General features: G+C 26.7%; 1 protein-coding gene across 7 annotated transcripts in view; it reads right to left on the minus strand.

Moving 5' to 3' along the window:
• The window catches only part of LOC117169587 (protein phosphatase 1 regulatory subunit 12A), a 70,027-nt gene that overhangs the window by 49,792 nt on the left and 2,434 nt on the right, over positions 1–17,801 (minus strand). For 5 of the 7 annotated variants that reach the window (XM_033356030.1, XM_033356024.1, XM_033356031.1 and 2 more), the window contains exons 2-12: positions 9,643–9,773; positions 5,879–5,997; positions 5,547–5,706; positions 5,162–5,306; positions 4,901–5,034; positions 4,667–4,812; positions 4,367–4,507; positions 2,362–2,444; positions 2,150–2,276; positions 1,975–2,083; positions 102–239 (exon numbers count right to left, since the gene is read on the minus strand). In XM_033356030.1, coding sequence (XP_033211921.1) covers positions 102–239; positions 1,975–2,083; positions 2,150–2,276; positions 2,362–2,444; positions 4,367–4,507; positions 4,667–4,812; positions 4,901–5,034; positions 5,162–5,306; positions 5,547–5,706; positions 5,879–5,997; positions 9,643–9,773 — 1,433 coding nt within the window. The remainder of the gene's footprint in view (positions 1–101; positions 240–1,974; positions 2,084–2,149; positions 2,277–2,361; positions 2,445–4,366; positions 4,508–4,666; positions 4,813–4,900; positions 5,035–5,161; positions 5,307–5,546; positions 5,707–5,878; positions 5,998–9,642; positions 9,774–17,801) is intronic. The other 2 variants (XM_033356028.1, XM_033356029.1) reach the window with 2 other exon arrangements.

The following is a 17,801-nucleotide window of genomic DNA, read 5'->3' on the forward strand; positions in this document are numbered from 1 at the left end:
CCCCCCCCCCCCCCCGAAGGGTAAATTATTAGCAAAATTTGAGACGATTTAGTTTGGCTAAATGCTAATGTGAATGATGAATGTTAAATTCAAGCAAGTACCTGTAAGTTTCGCGTAGTGACGCAGAGCGAGCTGTCACAGCGTTGTTATGAGTAGGAGTAGTTGGGTTGCAGCGGTGGAGAGTGGGGCAGGAGGATGCCTTGATTCGGGCTCGTAATGCCAGGTACTGCTCATAGAACCTGCGTAACATGCGTCATGCCATGCGTATTTCTAAATTCTAGACTTTTCATCATTTAAACCTAAGCCTGGCCTCTTTTTCAAATTTTAATTCCCAAAAAAATAAAAATTGATTCTTTTAAACATATTCTGCAAATTTCACTCTATAATACATCCGAAAATTCAAAATTCAATTTTTTGTGATCGCCCCTCCCCCCAAAAAAAAATTTGTTGATTTTTCAGAAAAAGAAATTTCAAATTATTACATTCTCCTCATGAAAAGGTATTGGTTTTTTTCTCCTTCAAATCGGTCAACATTAACCCGTGCCTCCGGGCTTTTGAAATTAATGTAGGGGTTTAAAATAGAAAAAGCTCAGTTTTCTTAAAAGTGTAAAAAAAAGTACTTGTTATTAACAAATGTTAACCCTCCCCTCACACCCCTGATATTGTGTCCGGTAAGTGCCAAAACAAAATGCAAAATAGCAGTTTTATATCAAATTCACGCTAAGGCGGTACTTTTGGGAATTTTTCCAAAATGAATTATTTTTATTCGATAAGTGACAATTTTCAAATATTTTTTAACCAATTCTGAATTGCTTAAACAATTATTATGTGTATAAACAATCTGTTTCCAGATGAAGAGTAAAGACTGATTATTTTTCGGGATATATGATGCAGTTTATTATTGTCAAGAGTAATATTGCTTTTTTCAACATATTTGCTAATTATTTAAATAATTTTAATTTGTTTACAAAATATTTTTCATGTAAATCGTGAAAAGTTATTACAATCTGAAATTAATGACATAATTAATGAATTTTAAATGTAATATTTTGGTGAAGAATATTTATAAATTATTTAAACTTTAGTCTGCAACCGAATGTCATTGTTTAAACAAGTGGTTATTGTGTAAACAATTAGGGTGCACTTCTAAGATAATAATATACTGAATATCTTCACAAGGGAAAGAATTGTTTAAACCAATGAAAATTGTTTATTTTCATTTTTTCAATTTACAAAAGACCGGTAGCACGGATTAATGTTAACTTATTGGAAAAAAGAAAAAACAGAAACAAAATGTCACTAATTTTTTACTATCATTTTCGAACGGATAGTACAGTGTCTACCAGGCGGGTGATTTTAAATTCCCGGCCAATTTTTCCGGTCTTTTAATTATACGTCTTTTTGAAATGCCCATTCATTAACTCAGAAAGTTCCAGATCTGAATTATATTTTTTCGAAAATTTTCTGATCCAATTTAGAATTACATATAATTCCTTATGAAAATTACCTGCTCCATTTCAAAATTATCATTTTTCTCGAAAATCTACTGTTCCAAGTCATAATCCCAGTTGTCAAATTTTTATTTTACGACGTAAATCTTTTTCCCTTTGATATAAAAAAAAATCATAATGATAAGTTTAGATCAATACTAATTTACAAGTTTGAGCCGTACCATGTATTTCAATATTTCAAATACTTTAAAGATTTCAATATAAAAAACAAAAAAAACGCAAACAGCCTCACTTGTATTTTCATTATCGAAAATAAAAAGAAAAATTACCGGCTATGTACTAGTTTCCCGTTCAGGTAGACACCCTGATTATTAATGTTAGCAATTAATTAATTTTTGTGCTCGAGATCGTGGAATGTAGGTAAATTAATACGAAATTAATAGCGCTGAAGCTTTTAAAGCACTTTAAAATCCACTGTCTGAGTGCCAAGCTGAATTAATGCAAGATTAGAAATGAGACTTACTTTTGATCGGTCTCGAAACTATGGGTCCGTCTGAGAACTACTTCAGGCTCTTCTTTTATCTTGACTGGTGATGTTGGCGAATTAAGAGATGTTTCCTTGTCTTCTATTCCTATAAAATATTCATATGAAGCATCTAATCTGGATAAAAAAAAAACAATTGGGATTTTATACGTACTGGAAGATAAAGAATTCACTGGCTCAGAATCTTGAGTTCTACTTCTAAAAGAACCTGAACGTCTCCACGAAGGAATGGATCCCTCTTCGTTATTCTCAGTCTCTTGTTTGATTGGCACGATTGGGGCCTTGAAAACGTAAAAGGTTTATTAACCATTTCAAGAATCAGAAACAGATTCCAAGCTGATCGAAAAAGGAAGCGGTTTTGCTTACCTGATTAGGAACTTTGCTGCTTTCTATGGAAGGCGTTGGACTATGTGATGTCGTTTCATCTCTATTCACTCTATTTTTCTTTTCTGTAAATTTAAAAAAGAAAATTATGTCAGAATGGAGGGCTAAGATTACGATATTTTCTTCAGCCTAATTTAGACTTGTAAGAAAATAAGTTTATAACAAGTATCAAATGCAGGCAACGGAAAGACTATCGGGGCTGAACGTGAATCACTAACAGAGATAAAATAAAAATAAAAAATGTACTTATCGGAGAAATAAGAAGTTACAAATATCAGTGTCATCGACCCCTCGAAATAAAATGTATTTCTCGTCCAGAAGGACAATAACATTTAATTATTAATATAGTTGCACTGAGATTTATTTAAATCTAATAATATATAAAGTGTGTAGATTAAAATATGTAATGAGAAGCGAGAAAAATATAATATTTCAAACTTACGTTTAAAAATAAACTACTTTCTAATTTAAATCGGAAGAATATGAACAACTTTTTAATTAAAACGTTCCAGAATGTACAATTTCAAATGGGGAAAAATTAAAAATTACACATTAATTTTCACAATTAAAAATTAAGTGATGTCTAGGGATCAGCGAATTTGAAATTCCCGGGGGTTTCCCATTTTTTCCTGTACAATTTAAAGATGTCTTTTTGTAATTTGGCAATTATTTATTTACACGTACCAAACTTATCCACAAGTGATAAATATTAATCGAAACTACATTTCAATACAACTGTAAATGTTAAAATATTTTTAAAAATTATTTAAAATATATATTCATTTATTTTTTATTATTTTCCTACAGATGAGACGTCTGAAAAATATCCAAAATGTTCGTTCCAGTGTTATAAAATATTCATGGATACAAATCCTTCATCCTGGTCCATTTTATCTAGGATTAACATCGCTTTCAATCTATTTAGGATCAAAAAGTTTCACTCAAAAAATTTAAAGTAAAAAATAATAAAAAAAAAACAAGTAAAAAAAATCGATAGAAGAACAAAATTCCAGATCCTGAATAAAATTGCCGGTTTTTCCCCGGTTAAATAAAATTCTTGATCCACTAGACAACCTATTATGTTTTTAATTTTAACTTCTTTTTTTTTAAACACAGGTATTATATAGGAATAAAACAATTCCAAATTAAATATTATTTTCCTAATTTAAAAATTAAACACAAGAACTTTCAAACTCAAATTATCTTAAATCTGAATCGTCTCAGAATTTTTTGTTTTGAATAACGCAAATCTTTCAATAATAATTCCTTTTGGTCTAAAACTTTTCTTTTTAAACTTGTGTATCAAATATGTTTAATATTTTCAAAACTTCTAAATGAATCGTTCAAAATCTTAAACGAAGACAAAGACTTTGAAACCAATTGCTGGGTATTCGTTAAATAAAAAAAAATGGAATTTAGTATTTAAGTCATATAAAATGTTAAAGTTTCAAAATACTGTGTTTAGTTTTAAATCTGATCTACTAAAAAAACAGAACAAAGTTTAAAAAATAAAACAAAACTTTCAAATCGTAAAAACGTGCAAATTGACACTTTTAAATGTGAACCATTTCAACACTGAAGGACTAATAATTTAACAAGTGTTGAGAAAAAAAATATTTCCCTTTGAAAATGTGGAAATAGAAGTAATTTTTCGAAGCTGAAACGTTTCAGAACATTTGTAAAAGACGAACAATTTCGATGTGTTTAAAAATGAAAAAAAAAACCTAAATAGAAATCAGTAAACGTAAATTAAAAAATTGAAGCTTTTCCAATGGAACAATTTTTAGCATAAATATTGAATACGAAACATTAAAACGGTTCCGACGTAAATCAGAACAGTTAAAAATGGAAATGCGAAAGTTTCAAATTTGTAAGAATTTTGACCGACAGCTGTAACAGTTTTTTTTGTTAAGGAAAGAATTGAAAAGACAAGGGTTCGAAAAAGTGTCAATTTCTTCAATTCCACAATATACTTCACAGGACTCACCATTGTCTATAATACAAGACGAGTGGTTCGACTGATTGGAATTATTAGACTGGTCTGAGCACGTGGAACTTTGTGATTCTGAGCTAGTCTCAGAATCACTATCACAATCGCTTGCTTCAGTATCCATGTCAACCGTTTCTTCTAAATCCATGCAGCATTATCACAAGTAATTGTCATTATAATTAGAAGAAAGAGTAACTATTAAGATTTATATTTTTAATAGAAATAGAAAACCACCAGAGACTAAAGCAGTCTCTCAAACTAATAGTAATTTTTTAAAATTTGAAAAGATTTACTTACCAACATCGCTATTCGTTCCAGTGCTGGAATCTTCCTTCTCAGACTGAATTTCCAGCTCAACTTTCTTCACCTTGTTCGGCGTTTCTTCCTCGTTTATCTCTACACCTTCCTGATCAATCACTGTATTTTCATTATTTGTAGATATGCTGAAAAATAAAAAATTAATTTAATGATTAATTATTGATTGGTGAGGAAAATGGTGCAATTAGAATTGGCAAACAATTAATTTTGTACCGTTTCTTTGGTAATGCTGGCTGTTTCTTGATGATGATTTGTGGGTGATCTTTCAAGAGAGCCTGCTGCTTCTTCTTCAGTTCTTCTAAACCTTTCAGGATATCAGTATCGGCAACGTCGAAGGCAGTCTGACCCTAAGATAAATCAATCATTTCTGTTTAAGATCTCGGATAAAAAATGATAATGAAGAAGAAAAGACTATAGGTTATACAAAATTTAGCCGAGAAAGGAGAAATTCTAATTTTCAAATTTAGAACTCACGGCATAATTCTTAATATCCATATCACAGAAATTTTCTACAAGGAGTTTAGAGGCTTCCAATTGGCCCCAATGTGATGCTCCGTGCAATGGTGTCCATCCATCGTAATCCTGGGCATTCACATCACACCGAGCTTGTAGCAAAATGCTGAAAAGCAATTTTCATTATTGTAATAAAATAACGTAATTAAGAAATAATTAATATCAATAACTAATTATTATTAGATTTTTCTTCAAATACTGATTCAGTTTCATTGTTTTTAAATTTAGATAAAAAAATATCATGATTGTCTGAAGCATTCTTTCAGATATAAAATAATATGTAGATGTTTTAATTATAAAAATTGACCTATAAGATTTTGGCTTAAAATGAAGGATAGTTTATTACTTCATGACGTTTATGTAGCCTTTGGCAGCAGCGACATGTAATGCAGTGGCTCCTGATCTTGGATGCAATGCGTCTTTTCCAGGAGCTCCAGATCTCCAAGCTCTAGCATCATTTAGCATCGATCTCTCCTCCTCACTTCTGGCCTGATCACAGTCTACACCTAAAATAAATTTACATTTTTTCAGTGTAAACATACTAATGATTCAAAATAACTAAGAATAATTAATTACAGTAAATTGCAAAAGTTATGAAAAACATAAATGATCAGCTCTTAAATTTACTTGTAGAAAATATTAAAGGACTTAAATTAAAGAAAAATTTGGTAGACTAACCAGCTTTGTTTATATGCTGTTGAAGCATATCCTCCATTTCATCGCTTTCTGCGATATCCAGAGCCAATTCGCCATCGTTATTAACTGCGGCGAGATTACATCCTTGTTCTATCAAGTATCTGAAAAAATATTATTAAATATTAATATACTATAGTGTCCAATTAAATTTTGAAAACAAAAATTCCTGATAATTCCAGGGGTTTTCTCGAGGTACCCGGGTGGAAAATTGCTTACAATAAAGTACAAAACAAAACCATTTTACCAGGAATCTACTAGTTAATGCAATAAATTACAACCCAAATTACAGAAAAGTAAATCTTTGTTCTATTATTCGGAGAAATTTCGTATTTTCTTTGTATGTTTATTTGCATATTGCTGTATCTTATTGCAGTTTTAATTTCCTACAAGAATTTACAAGTTTTACAAATATTTAGAATATTGCAATAAGATACTTTTAAATAAAAATGTAAATATGATAGATATTATAAAAAAAATCTTTTATGTTTAAACTTTAAAGGAATGGTAGATTATTAAAAAGCAATAATGAATAATCGATATTAAACAAAAAATCCATAAGTTTGAAGTTCTTTTTTCAAATATATAGCAAATCCATTGTAAACTATATATGTAATTTACAATAATGTCAATTCAATGTTCTCAATATTTGTCATCCTTCGTTAAAAAAGAACGACTTTTTGACTCAAAATAAAGATTGTACAATTAAGAAAGAATTGAATAGGTCATTGACATTAAAAGCTTCGAAATATTTGAAACGAAACTTTTTAAATTCAAACGCTCAATGACTTCCGCGTGTAAAATTGAAGTTATTAACACTTTTCATTTAAAAATATTGTCATTAAAAGCCGCAAAACTGCAAAATATACAATTTTTAACTCGAAGAATTAATTTACATATCAAAATTTGTTTTGAAATTTGTCTAAATATTTTCTTTTAAAAAGTCATTTAAAAATTTTCCAGGAACCTGATGAAAATTTTCTTATCTCGGAACTCAAATTTTTCCTACAACTTTTTTAAAATCATGCCAGATTAAAAAGATGGGCTTCAGATCTTCCAGATCCTTTAATTATTTTTCCAAAGAATAAAACATTTTTAGTTTTTCTACGAACTTTGATTAACATTTTTTATTCTTTTGTAACATTGCAAAATCTTTAAAAGCTTTTTAAATCGAAATCTCTTGTTCAAAATCTTCAAAAATCTATATTTAAAAAAATTTTTTAAATTAATCTTCCGCGATTTTGCCCAAATTAATAATTATTCAATTGTCATTTATTATTCCAAATTTTTTATCTAAAATATTTTTAAATATTCCTTAAAAGGCTTCAAAATGTGGCATTTTTAATCAATTTGATGCAGCAGTGATCACTGTATCACTAAATGTTAATATCTCTCAAAATAAACTTATACACACTTTTAAATAAGTTTTTGTTTTTCATTAAAATGCATTTCCCTATCTAAATTAATTAACATAAAATTATTATGAAAAATAAATAACATCTCTGATTTAAAATTACGTTTCATAGATGTGGATATCTAGGTGACATTTCAATGAAAAAAAAGTTGCATAACTGAAATTGCTGCAATCATAATAGCAAAAGTTTTGGTTAAAAAAGCAATATTGAAAAAAAGTAGTTTTTTGTAGAAATTGATATGTTATATGTCCTATAAAAATTGACCATAAAGTAAAAGTCGGAACATTGGTGCGGATTCTAAAAGTATTCCTTAGAAGAATATTTTTTTTTTCAAATTTGTACAATTTTTGTGAAATCTTGTATTTTTTGCAAAGGTTTGTAATTTTCTACAATAATTTACGTAAAATTAATTTTTTTTATAGCGTCAAACACCAAAAATAAAAAAATGTAAAATCCTGCAGTTTCCGGTAATACCTTGTAGCTTTTTAGAACAATTAGAAAATATATTATTAAAAAATTATAAGAATTTTTGAATTATAGAAACTTATACATTTTTGTGAATTTTTTACTTTTTTACAAGAAAATACAAAAAAATAATCTATTTGTATTAAATTGTACTTTTTTGTTGTTAAATTTTGTACATTTTGTACAGAAAATTACAGTTGTAGAAATTTTATACTCTCTTGTACAATCTTTTTCCCTCAGGGCATCTCTAGATTTCTCTAGGTATAATTTTTCTTAAAACTAAGTCATTCCAGAAACTGGTTTTGTATTTTTTAAAAACAATTCTGACCCTACATCGAGTGAAAACAGTCCCTATTCTTCTTAAAAAAAGTTAAAAAGGTACATTTTTCAAAAATAGGTGACAAATATGTAGTTTAGTGGTTTATAACTGTTGATTTTCTTTCTGACATGTCTTTCAACATTTTCAGAAATGTCTCCAACTATTTATGAAATTTAATGTTTTGTCAAGAACGTTTCCGCTGGATTTATAAAGGAAACTAAAATTTCTATCTGATGCAAGACAGAAAATGTAAGCTTCTACATTAGTTTAAATAATACGATACTTAAAGGATCGACAACTATTTTTGATAGTGTGCCTTATCTGCTTTACTAATTTTTAATCATCATAACTTTGTCAAACACTTTTTTTATGAAATAGGTAAAATTCGTATTTTATAAATTAGAATTGTAAATAAAATTTTACTTTGTCAGTCCATAAAAGGAAAAAGAAAGAAAAAAAGTTTTCAATAAAGGTGAAAAGAGGTGAATAGGTGACAACCTGCGATGACTGTCAATACTAAAAACAGCAATAATAAATTTTTGAAGTCGTTGCTAAAGTTTATGAATCTCAAGAGCTAGTGAATATTTAACGTACATATTAATATTTTCAATAAAATACATTTTCCTGATTGTTTAAACAATCACTGCAAAAAGAACAGTTAAAATTTAAGACATTAAATTCAGAATAAATCAAAATTTAAATCTCTCTTTGACTTCCAATATTCAAATAAACTATTAAATTCTTCGAAATCTGAAAAATGTTCAAATTTAATCGTTGATTCTAGGTTTTCAAAATAAATGAATTTGATTTATTTTTTCAAAGAATTTCGTGGTCATAAAAAAGCAGTTTTTAAATAAGTTTAGAAAAAAAAAATTTATGTTTCAAAAATCTTAGAAAAAATAAAAATTATTTTCCGTTAATCGCACAGATATATCTTTCATTTATACTAATGCCGTAAAAATATGAATATTTTACTTTCCTAATAATTAAACAAATCCTCGGATTTTTCGATAACTTTTTATTTGGGTTAAAAAAAATCCAAATCGAAAAATGATCGTCTAATCTTTAAAATTTTGCGTAAAATTTATATTTTCAGGAATATTTATATACAACTTGCAAGTCTTCACTGTGTTTATTTCTAACTTTATTACTGTTTCAACTGAAATAACTTTTCGTCGAAAGATTTTTGGTACATTTTTTCACCTCGTCAAAAAAGTTTTTTTTTACAAACAATTCAAATTAATATAAACGTTATTTATTTTAAGTCTAATTCTATAACATTTGTTGTAACTCTTCTTGACAAAGGTTTGTTGAAGTAAATTAACCATAAATCAAGATTAGTGGACTAAATTTTAATGGAATTTAATTTATTGTTGTACCAGTGTGAAAATTCCGCGACTTTTCTTTTATTTGTAACGAAATTATATACCTAAATAAATTCGATATAAATTGATACTAAGAATAATCCATTCATGCTGAAATAAAATGGAAATATTTTTTGAAATTCCCCATATTTTATTACTTTTTCTAATTATTTAATTAATACTAACTTGGCAATTGATATAAAGCCACAAGATGCAGTGGCATGTAAAGGTGTCCAGCCTTCATTATCGCCACGATTGATATCTGCGCCTTGCTCGACCAAAAACTCCACCATATCCAAATCGTCATCGATGCAAGCCTATAATAAAAATGTGATTAATATTAATACTCCATTCTTTCTTTCTTTCTTTCAACAATACAAAAATTAAATATTAAATAATTTCTACAGCAACATATATTTTACTTTTCATGTTTAAAACTTTCCCCTTAACTAGACAAATGAAATAAGTGTGTGGGAAGAAGTGTCAAGTAGTATTAATTTAAAGTACAAATAAGAACATTACATTCCGCAAAAGCTGTTTCAAGGAAGTGTAAATAAAAAAATTAGCACATAATTTTTTATCTCTACAAATTTAAATATTCCATTTGGATCTTGCATAACATAATTTTAATTTTATACTTATGAGAATTAGAGAAGATAATCCAGAGAAGATTATTTCAAAAATATCTCTGACTCTTTCAAAATTTTGAATGCTTAAATTCTAAGCTCTTAATTTATTAAGAGTAGTTTCATTTACGATTAATAAAATTGTCTCAGGAAATAAAATACGGGGATCTTTTATTAAAAATAAAATCCCATGTGTGATAGGTATATTTTTAATACGGGTGTACCAAATATAGCCGAGCACGTTGCTTAATGTAGGCATTTTTAAAAATATAACTGAAACAGATTCTGTTTATCTGTAAATCAATCTATGGTAAAAATAGAAAAAGATGAGTAAGCGTCTTTTGCTAAATATAACACAAATATCTCTTCTACTACGTTATCTAAAGAAAATTACATTTTTTCCAAGAAATAATAATCTTAATAATGAAATGATCAAATTTATAGATGTACTTAAATTTAACAGAATCTATTTTCTGATTTATCATAATACTAAAGAGAGTGTTTTAGCACACCAAAAAAGTAGAACATTTTTATGAATCACGAGACCAAATCAGCTCAGGTCTGTAAAATTCATTCGGAAAATCCTGCCAATCTTTCTACGAGGAATATTTGCATGCGAACTCTTCGAATATAAAAATAAAAACTAAGGACGTGTTAAAAATACCATCACTAATATTTAAATTGTGATGGTATTTTTTAACACTTCCTTAGTTTTTATTTTTATATTCAGAGTTCGAATGAAAATATTTAAAATTTCAAAAATATTTAATTGCATCATCAGATTCACGAAAATGTATTGTACAGCTTTCAAGTTTCATTCAAATCTTAAATAGTTTATTTTGAAATCGGTGAAATACAAATTTGTAAATTTTGTATTGGTAAAATATAAAAATTAATGTTGAACGTTTGACTTTAAATTGTTCAAGTTAAAACATTTAACTTTGAAGCTCAACTGAAAATATTCAGCTTTTTTTAAATTATTTAACTTTTTTAAATTTTAATTAAAAATAGTTCACGTTCTAATTTTAGATTGCTCTACATTTTTTAACTATTCCAATTTTATATTGGACAATAACTACTGTCACTGTTTTTCACATTGTCAACCTGTTATAAAATGTTTCTGCTTCAAGTATTTTTTTGAGTGTTTATCTTACTGGACAATAATTCTCGGCACTTAAAACTGTTTGCATGTATTTAGGTTAACTTTTTTAAGATGTATATTTTTGTTGTAATTTATTTATTGATACAAAATTTATTTAAGTTCGTTAATATTATATGGATGCATTTAATTATTTTCATAAATGAAACAAAAGTCATATATCTTGTTCTATATTATGCTTATAATAAAAAATTTAATTTTAATTGAAATAAATAATTCTGCAATCATTTTAGCACTCACGCCGGTCAGAATGCTCTAAATAAAAGCGAAAATAAGAAGATTTTCAAGAAAATAGGAGAATAAATTCTTTTACATAAAATTAATGTGGATAATCTATTAAGATCAATATAAAAGACTTAAAATTCCTAATACTTTCAGTAAAAATATTGTACTTTTATCAAATTCATAACTTTTTAATCAAATAGTCGAATTTTCAACCAAATATTTAGATTTTCCACTAAAAGCATAAATTTTCAACAAAGAATGACGTAGTTCAATTATCAGTTACAAAAGTTGATCTTCAACAATACAAAAAATTGATTTTTAAAGAAAGAGATGAATTTTTAACCAAAATTATGAATCTTTAAGCGAAAAAAAGATAACTTTCTTTAACAAAAATGAATTTTCAACCAAGAAAGATGTTTTAATTAAGACAAGAAAAAATTCAACTAAAAATCTGAACTTTCAACAAAAATTTTAATACAAATTAATAATCAGTAATAAATTTAAAGGATAATTTTTTAACAAAATTATTGAGTTTCCCACAACAATTTAATTTTCAACTGAATAATTAAATTTTCAGCATTATATCAATTTAGAAAAAAATTAATTTTCATATTTTATTTTTTCAGTTTAATTTTGTACCAAAATAGTTAACTTTTCAAACCAAGAAGACAAATTTTCAACCGAAAGTTTTGAAAAAAATGTTAATTTAATTTTAATTTAAATGTTAATTATTCACTGCACACTTTTTGATTTTAAACCACACATTTGTTCATCCGAACTTCACAAACTGTCGGACAATGCAACATTTTAGACCCTGAATATCGCATATTTAAAATGAAAAAAAAAGGGAATTCAAAAAAGGGGAAACGCAGGGTAATAGGGGAAAGATTGGGATCTCTGAAATTATATCTAAATAATTAAACACTTACGTTTCCTGTCTTTCAATCTAAAATCCAATACAAATTTTCAGATCTGAGGAAAAATTGAAGAAATTCCAAAGTCTAAGTATTACGCTTAAATTATTTGTTTTCTTGTTTGTGTAACTCGGGATATAGGCTGCCATGTGCCTCTAGTAAAAAAAAAATATAATAAACCACACGTTTACAAGGCGGAGGATAGAATTTAAGCGGGAAACATTCTCCATGATCTGTGACTTCTAATAGAAAATTATAAATAGCACTCATGGGTGATGTATCTGTGCTATCTATTTTTGCAAATTCGTAAATGCCAGAAATAGTATAGTAGTAACAATGCGATAAACAGTCGCATCGACGTCGACACCCAGCTAAAGTCTTAAACTCTCAATGAAATCAGATATCTTTGGAAATGAGTTAACTTAAACTGTGCGCCAATTGGAAAAGTTTCAAAGTTGCACGTGGAACCTCTCAAGATTAGACACAAAATGTCAGAACTTCAACGCCATCCCGAACAGAAAGAACATTTCAATTTAACACCAAATAAAACATAAATTATTCTCTTCGGAATTTTAATCTATATTTTCAAAAAATTATGGAAGTTATTATTTTTGAGAATAACGAAGTACTATAAAAAGCTTTTCTAACTACTAGTGTAGAAAAGAGATTTAAACAGAATGGCCGAAAACTTCATTTTCAAAATTCTCGGACTTTACCTGACCAATATTTCATTTTTCCTGGCCATTATTATCAAAATAACAAAATTTCAAATTTTTTTTAAAACAAAAAGTATGACTCTTTACCATAAAAAACACATTTTAAATTCAAAGGGATGAATTTTCAATAAAAAAATTGAATTTTCGAACAAAAACAGTTACTTTTTAACAAAATGGTTCAATATACAGCAAAACAATTAAATTTTCAATTAGTGGTCGAATTTTCAAACAAAAAAGATTAAACATTAGCAATAACAAAATTTTTTAAATCAAATATTTGAAATTAAAAGAAAAAGAGACGAATTTTCAACAAAATGTTAAACTTCTAACCAAATAGTTGAATTTTTAATCAAATAGTTATGTTTTCTACCCAAAAGTTGGAATTTTAAACAAAAATATTGATTCTCAGCAAAAATGTAATGTTTGGTATTTCAATCGAAAAAAATGAATATTCAATCAAATAGTTGAACTTTTAACGAAATAGTTGCATTTTCAACCTACAAAGATTAATTCTCAACCTAAAAAATTAATTCTACAAAATTAACGTAATAGTTGCATTTTTAACAAGAAAAAAGAAATTTCTATCGAAAGCGAGACCAAAAGAGTTGAAATTTCAAACCAAATTATGAATTTTCCAACGAAAGAGACGAATTCTCAACAAAGAAAAAAATTTCAGTCAAGAAAGAAAAGCCAGCTTATCCAAATTGCATCCAAAAAAGTAGCATTTTTAACAAAAAATAGAGGAAATTTAAAACCAAAACGATTGGCTTTCAACCGAGAAAAACGAATCTTGAACTTAAAAAGTTCCATTTTTAACAAAAAATTGAAAAGTTACATTTTCAGTTATAGAAATTAACGTTAAGCAACAAAAAAAGAATTCACAAAATAGTTAAATTTTTTAAATAAAAAAATCGAATTCTCGAAAAAAATTTAATATAATATATAAATAGAAATATAAGAAAATTACTGACAAGCATATTATAGGAGGATAGCCCCGCAGAACTTAATTAAGATTCAAAGACCAGACTACTCAATTGATCTTAAATCTTCTTTTTTTATTACATTTTTAAATCTTGTGTTTTTTTTTTGTAAAAACAGGTGGATGTTCGTTTTATAAAAAAAAAAAAGATTAACGAAGAAAAAACAAATTAGAAAAAGAAACATAAAGTTAAATACGATCATTATTTTGAAAAATAATACGAAATTTTAGAAAGAAGTTTCGACAACCTTTTGATATGAATCTACGTCATCAGCTTCAGGAGTTATATATACTCATAACTTTGTCAAAATGGAGTTTCCACAAAACGGAACTTCCGCCGGATTTAGAAAGAAAAATAAAAGTTCCAATTTTTTGTTCCAATCTGATAAATTACTTGTCGTTTCATTTCCTTTCAAATGATTATGTGGGTATTTTTCGTATTTGATAATTAAAATGCCACGTATTCAAAAATTAAAAATATGTTGACAATGACTTAAATATTTAAATTATCAAACTCTTTGTTATGACCTGTTTTTGATAAAATACCTTTTCATACTTTTTAAAATCAACAGTTCAAAATATTCCAAATTATAATTCAATTTTAAGCCTTTGAGAATAAAAATTCGTTAAAAAAGTGTACAATACTAAACAAAAAATTTCATAGCAGAATCTTTAAATCATATGATACTAAATTTAAAGGTTCATAATTCGTAAATTATAAAAGTTTAAAATTGGATAATCTTATTAATTTAACTACTTAATATTCAACTTTTTGCAATAAAAATGTATTTAAAAAATGTAGTAAATAAAACATATTATAAATTCATAGAATTTTGCATATAACCGCTCGAAATTAATGATTTTAACGTTCAATTCACAACTTCTTTGATTCAAAACTGTTCAACTTCGAATGCTTTCAATCTAAAATTGTCCAATTTCTAAATTTTATACTATTGAACTTGGAAATTTTTCAGTTTAGAATAGTTCAACCATTAAGGCTTTTATTTTGAAAGCATTTAAGTTTGACTGATTGAAATTTGAAACCAAACCATTTCAATCTGAATGCTTTAAAAATAATTCAATTTGAACTTTATTAATTTAAAATTTCTCTAAATATCAGGGACGTCAATTTAGATTGATAAGACTTGCTTTTTTTGAGAGTGAATTTAGTAATTATTTGCAATCGAAAGAGATTAATAAAGAGAAAAGAAAATAGATAAAAGAAATATTCGGTTTATAAGAAAATGTGAATCTATTTTCAATTAGAAATGTATAATTTATTGCTAAAAATAAAAACTCTGAAAATTTTCAAAGTTTCATTGAATCTTTTAGGTGGAGCAAGTGAATGGTTAAAACCACACAACTTAACAAACACCTTTACATAATATCTAAAGCTGTTTAAGCTGCCTCAAAAAGAGTCACTGTGGATAGGAAAGAGCACGTTCTGTGCCAGTTGGCAAGATTACAATAGTTTGCTAGGCGTGACGAGTTGTCTTGGCCAATGTTAATGTCCGCGTGTTAGCCTTAAAAAACTCAAGAATAATGAATTATTCTGAGAAAAAAATTCCAACACACCTCAACTTGTGCTCAATTTTAATCCTATAAATCGATATAAATGTTTTTCCCTTCTGGGAGAGGATAAGGACTAGTTGGCGAAATTCTGATCATGAGTTGTTAATTTCTAGATTACAAATAAAATACTGAATAATCATTTGAGATTATAAACATTTAAAATTGAAAAGTTTTACTTGAAAATCAGCCGATATAGAACAATCCGAACTCTTAAGCGTTGAAAATTGATCATCACAATTTTTCAGGTTTAAACAAATGAGCAATTTTAAATGAAAACTGTTTAGTTAAAAAATGTAAATTGTACATCTTCGAATGTTTAAAATTTTCTAATTTTAGATGTCGAAAGATTTAAATTTTACAGCTTCCAAAAGCTCACATTTTTAAATTTCTTCATGATTTTTATGTTACCAATGAAATACGAAATAAGTATTTTAGATTGACAATCTTTAAAATTCAAAATTTACTATCAGTTGTAATTGAAACTCAGCCGAAATTGAACAATCTGAAACAAATTAACATTTTCAAATTGAAGAAGATATTTGAATGTTACCGCTTCTAGGAATTAAAAATTAAAAATATGTTGTTTAAATGGAACTGAACAATCTAATTATTTAAAAAATGTCCATAAACTGAAAAGTTCTGAACTGAGATTTTAAAAGTAAAAAATTACCAATTTTGTAAAACAAATTCGGTAAGGACATTAGGAATTCAAAAATTTTCAAATGTGTTTAACATACATAATTAAAATATTTCAGCTTGAATAGGGAACGACTCAAAAATGCCGAAAAATAAAATTACCGCCACTATAAAATTCCCGTATAGTTTATAATATTACAAAATGGAAAATTTCCGACAGAAAATTGACGAATTGTAAAATTACCGAATTAACAAGTTTCAGAATTTAAACAATTAAGTATTTTTAATACAAATATTAGATTATTGTATTTCTAATAAATAAATAATATTTATAAAAAATGTTTAAATTCGGGAACTTTATAAATCAGGAATTTTTTAGTTCGGTTATTTTATAATGATGGAATTTTCAAATTCGGTAATATTACAAACTATGAGGAATTTTCCAATTCGGTATATTATAAACGGTTCTACAATTTTATTATTGCGGAATTTTATTCTACGGGCATTTTACAGTGTCAGGATTTTCAGTCGACCCTTGAAAAGGTTACGAATTAAAATATTAAATTTAAATCTGTAAAAATTGAACATATTTTTTTAAAAATTCGAATATTTACAATTTTTTAATTATTGGAGCATTACAATAGAACATCTTAAACCTTGTATGCTTGGAAAAACGAACATTTTCAAATAGAAGATGTCAACGTTAAAATATTTGAATTTTACCGCTTCCAATAGTTCGAATATTTAAATTTGTTATTTGAAATGGAACTGAATAATATAATTATTAAAAAAAAAGTGAGGAATGTGAAAAATTCTGGACAGACATTAAAAGTGAACAATTTTAACATTTTTTAGAAGAATTCATCAAGAAACACATTACAAATTGAAAAATGTAATTGTTTAACATCTACAAAATTGAAACACTTCAGCTTAAAAAGGTTAGAAATTAAAATGTTTAAATTAACATCTGTAAAAATTGAACATATTTTTATAAACTTCGAATATTTCATATTTTTAAATTTTCAGACCATTAAAATAGAACATATTAGGCATTAAATGCTTGAAAAAATTTTTAATTTTTAATTAAAGATGTAAACAATTTAAATGTTACCGCTTCCCAGCATACGAATTTCAAAATTTTTTGTAAAGCAAACTGAATAATCTAATTATTTTTAAAAAATGCGAAAAGTCAAACGTTCTGAGCTAAGATTTTAAAAGTAAACAATTTCCAATTTTGTAAAAAGAATTTGGTAAGACAAACATTAAAAAAGCCAAAATTTCAAAACTTCAGTGTTTAGTACACAAAATAAAAATATTATAGCTTGAAAATGTTAACAATTGAAAAGATTAAATTTAAAGCTGTAAAAATTGAACATATTTTTGAAAACCTGCTGATTTTAGGATTGAAGCATTAAAATCTCTAACCCTTTTGTAATATTTTATTGTGCAAAGGTGATATTAAAACAGTAAAAACGTTAGAATTTTAATTTAAAGGTATAATTTCGTATTTTGCCAATT

Source organism: Belonocnema kinseyi, chromosome 3 (assembly GCF_010883055.1).
Source record: "Belonocnema kinseyi isolate 2016_QV_RU_SX_M_011 chromosome 3, B_treatae_v1, whole genome shotgun sequence".
NCBI classification, from domain to species: domain Eukaryota; kingdom Metazoa; phylum Arthropoda; class Insecta; order Hymenoptera; family Cynipidae; genus Belonocnema; species Belonocnema kinseyi.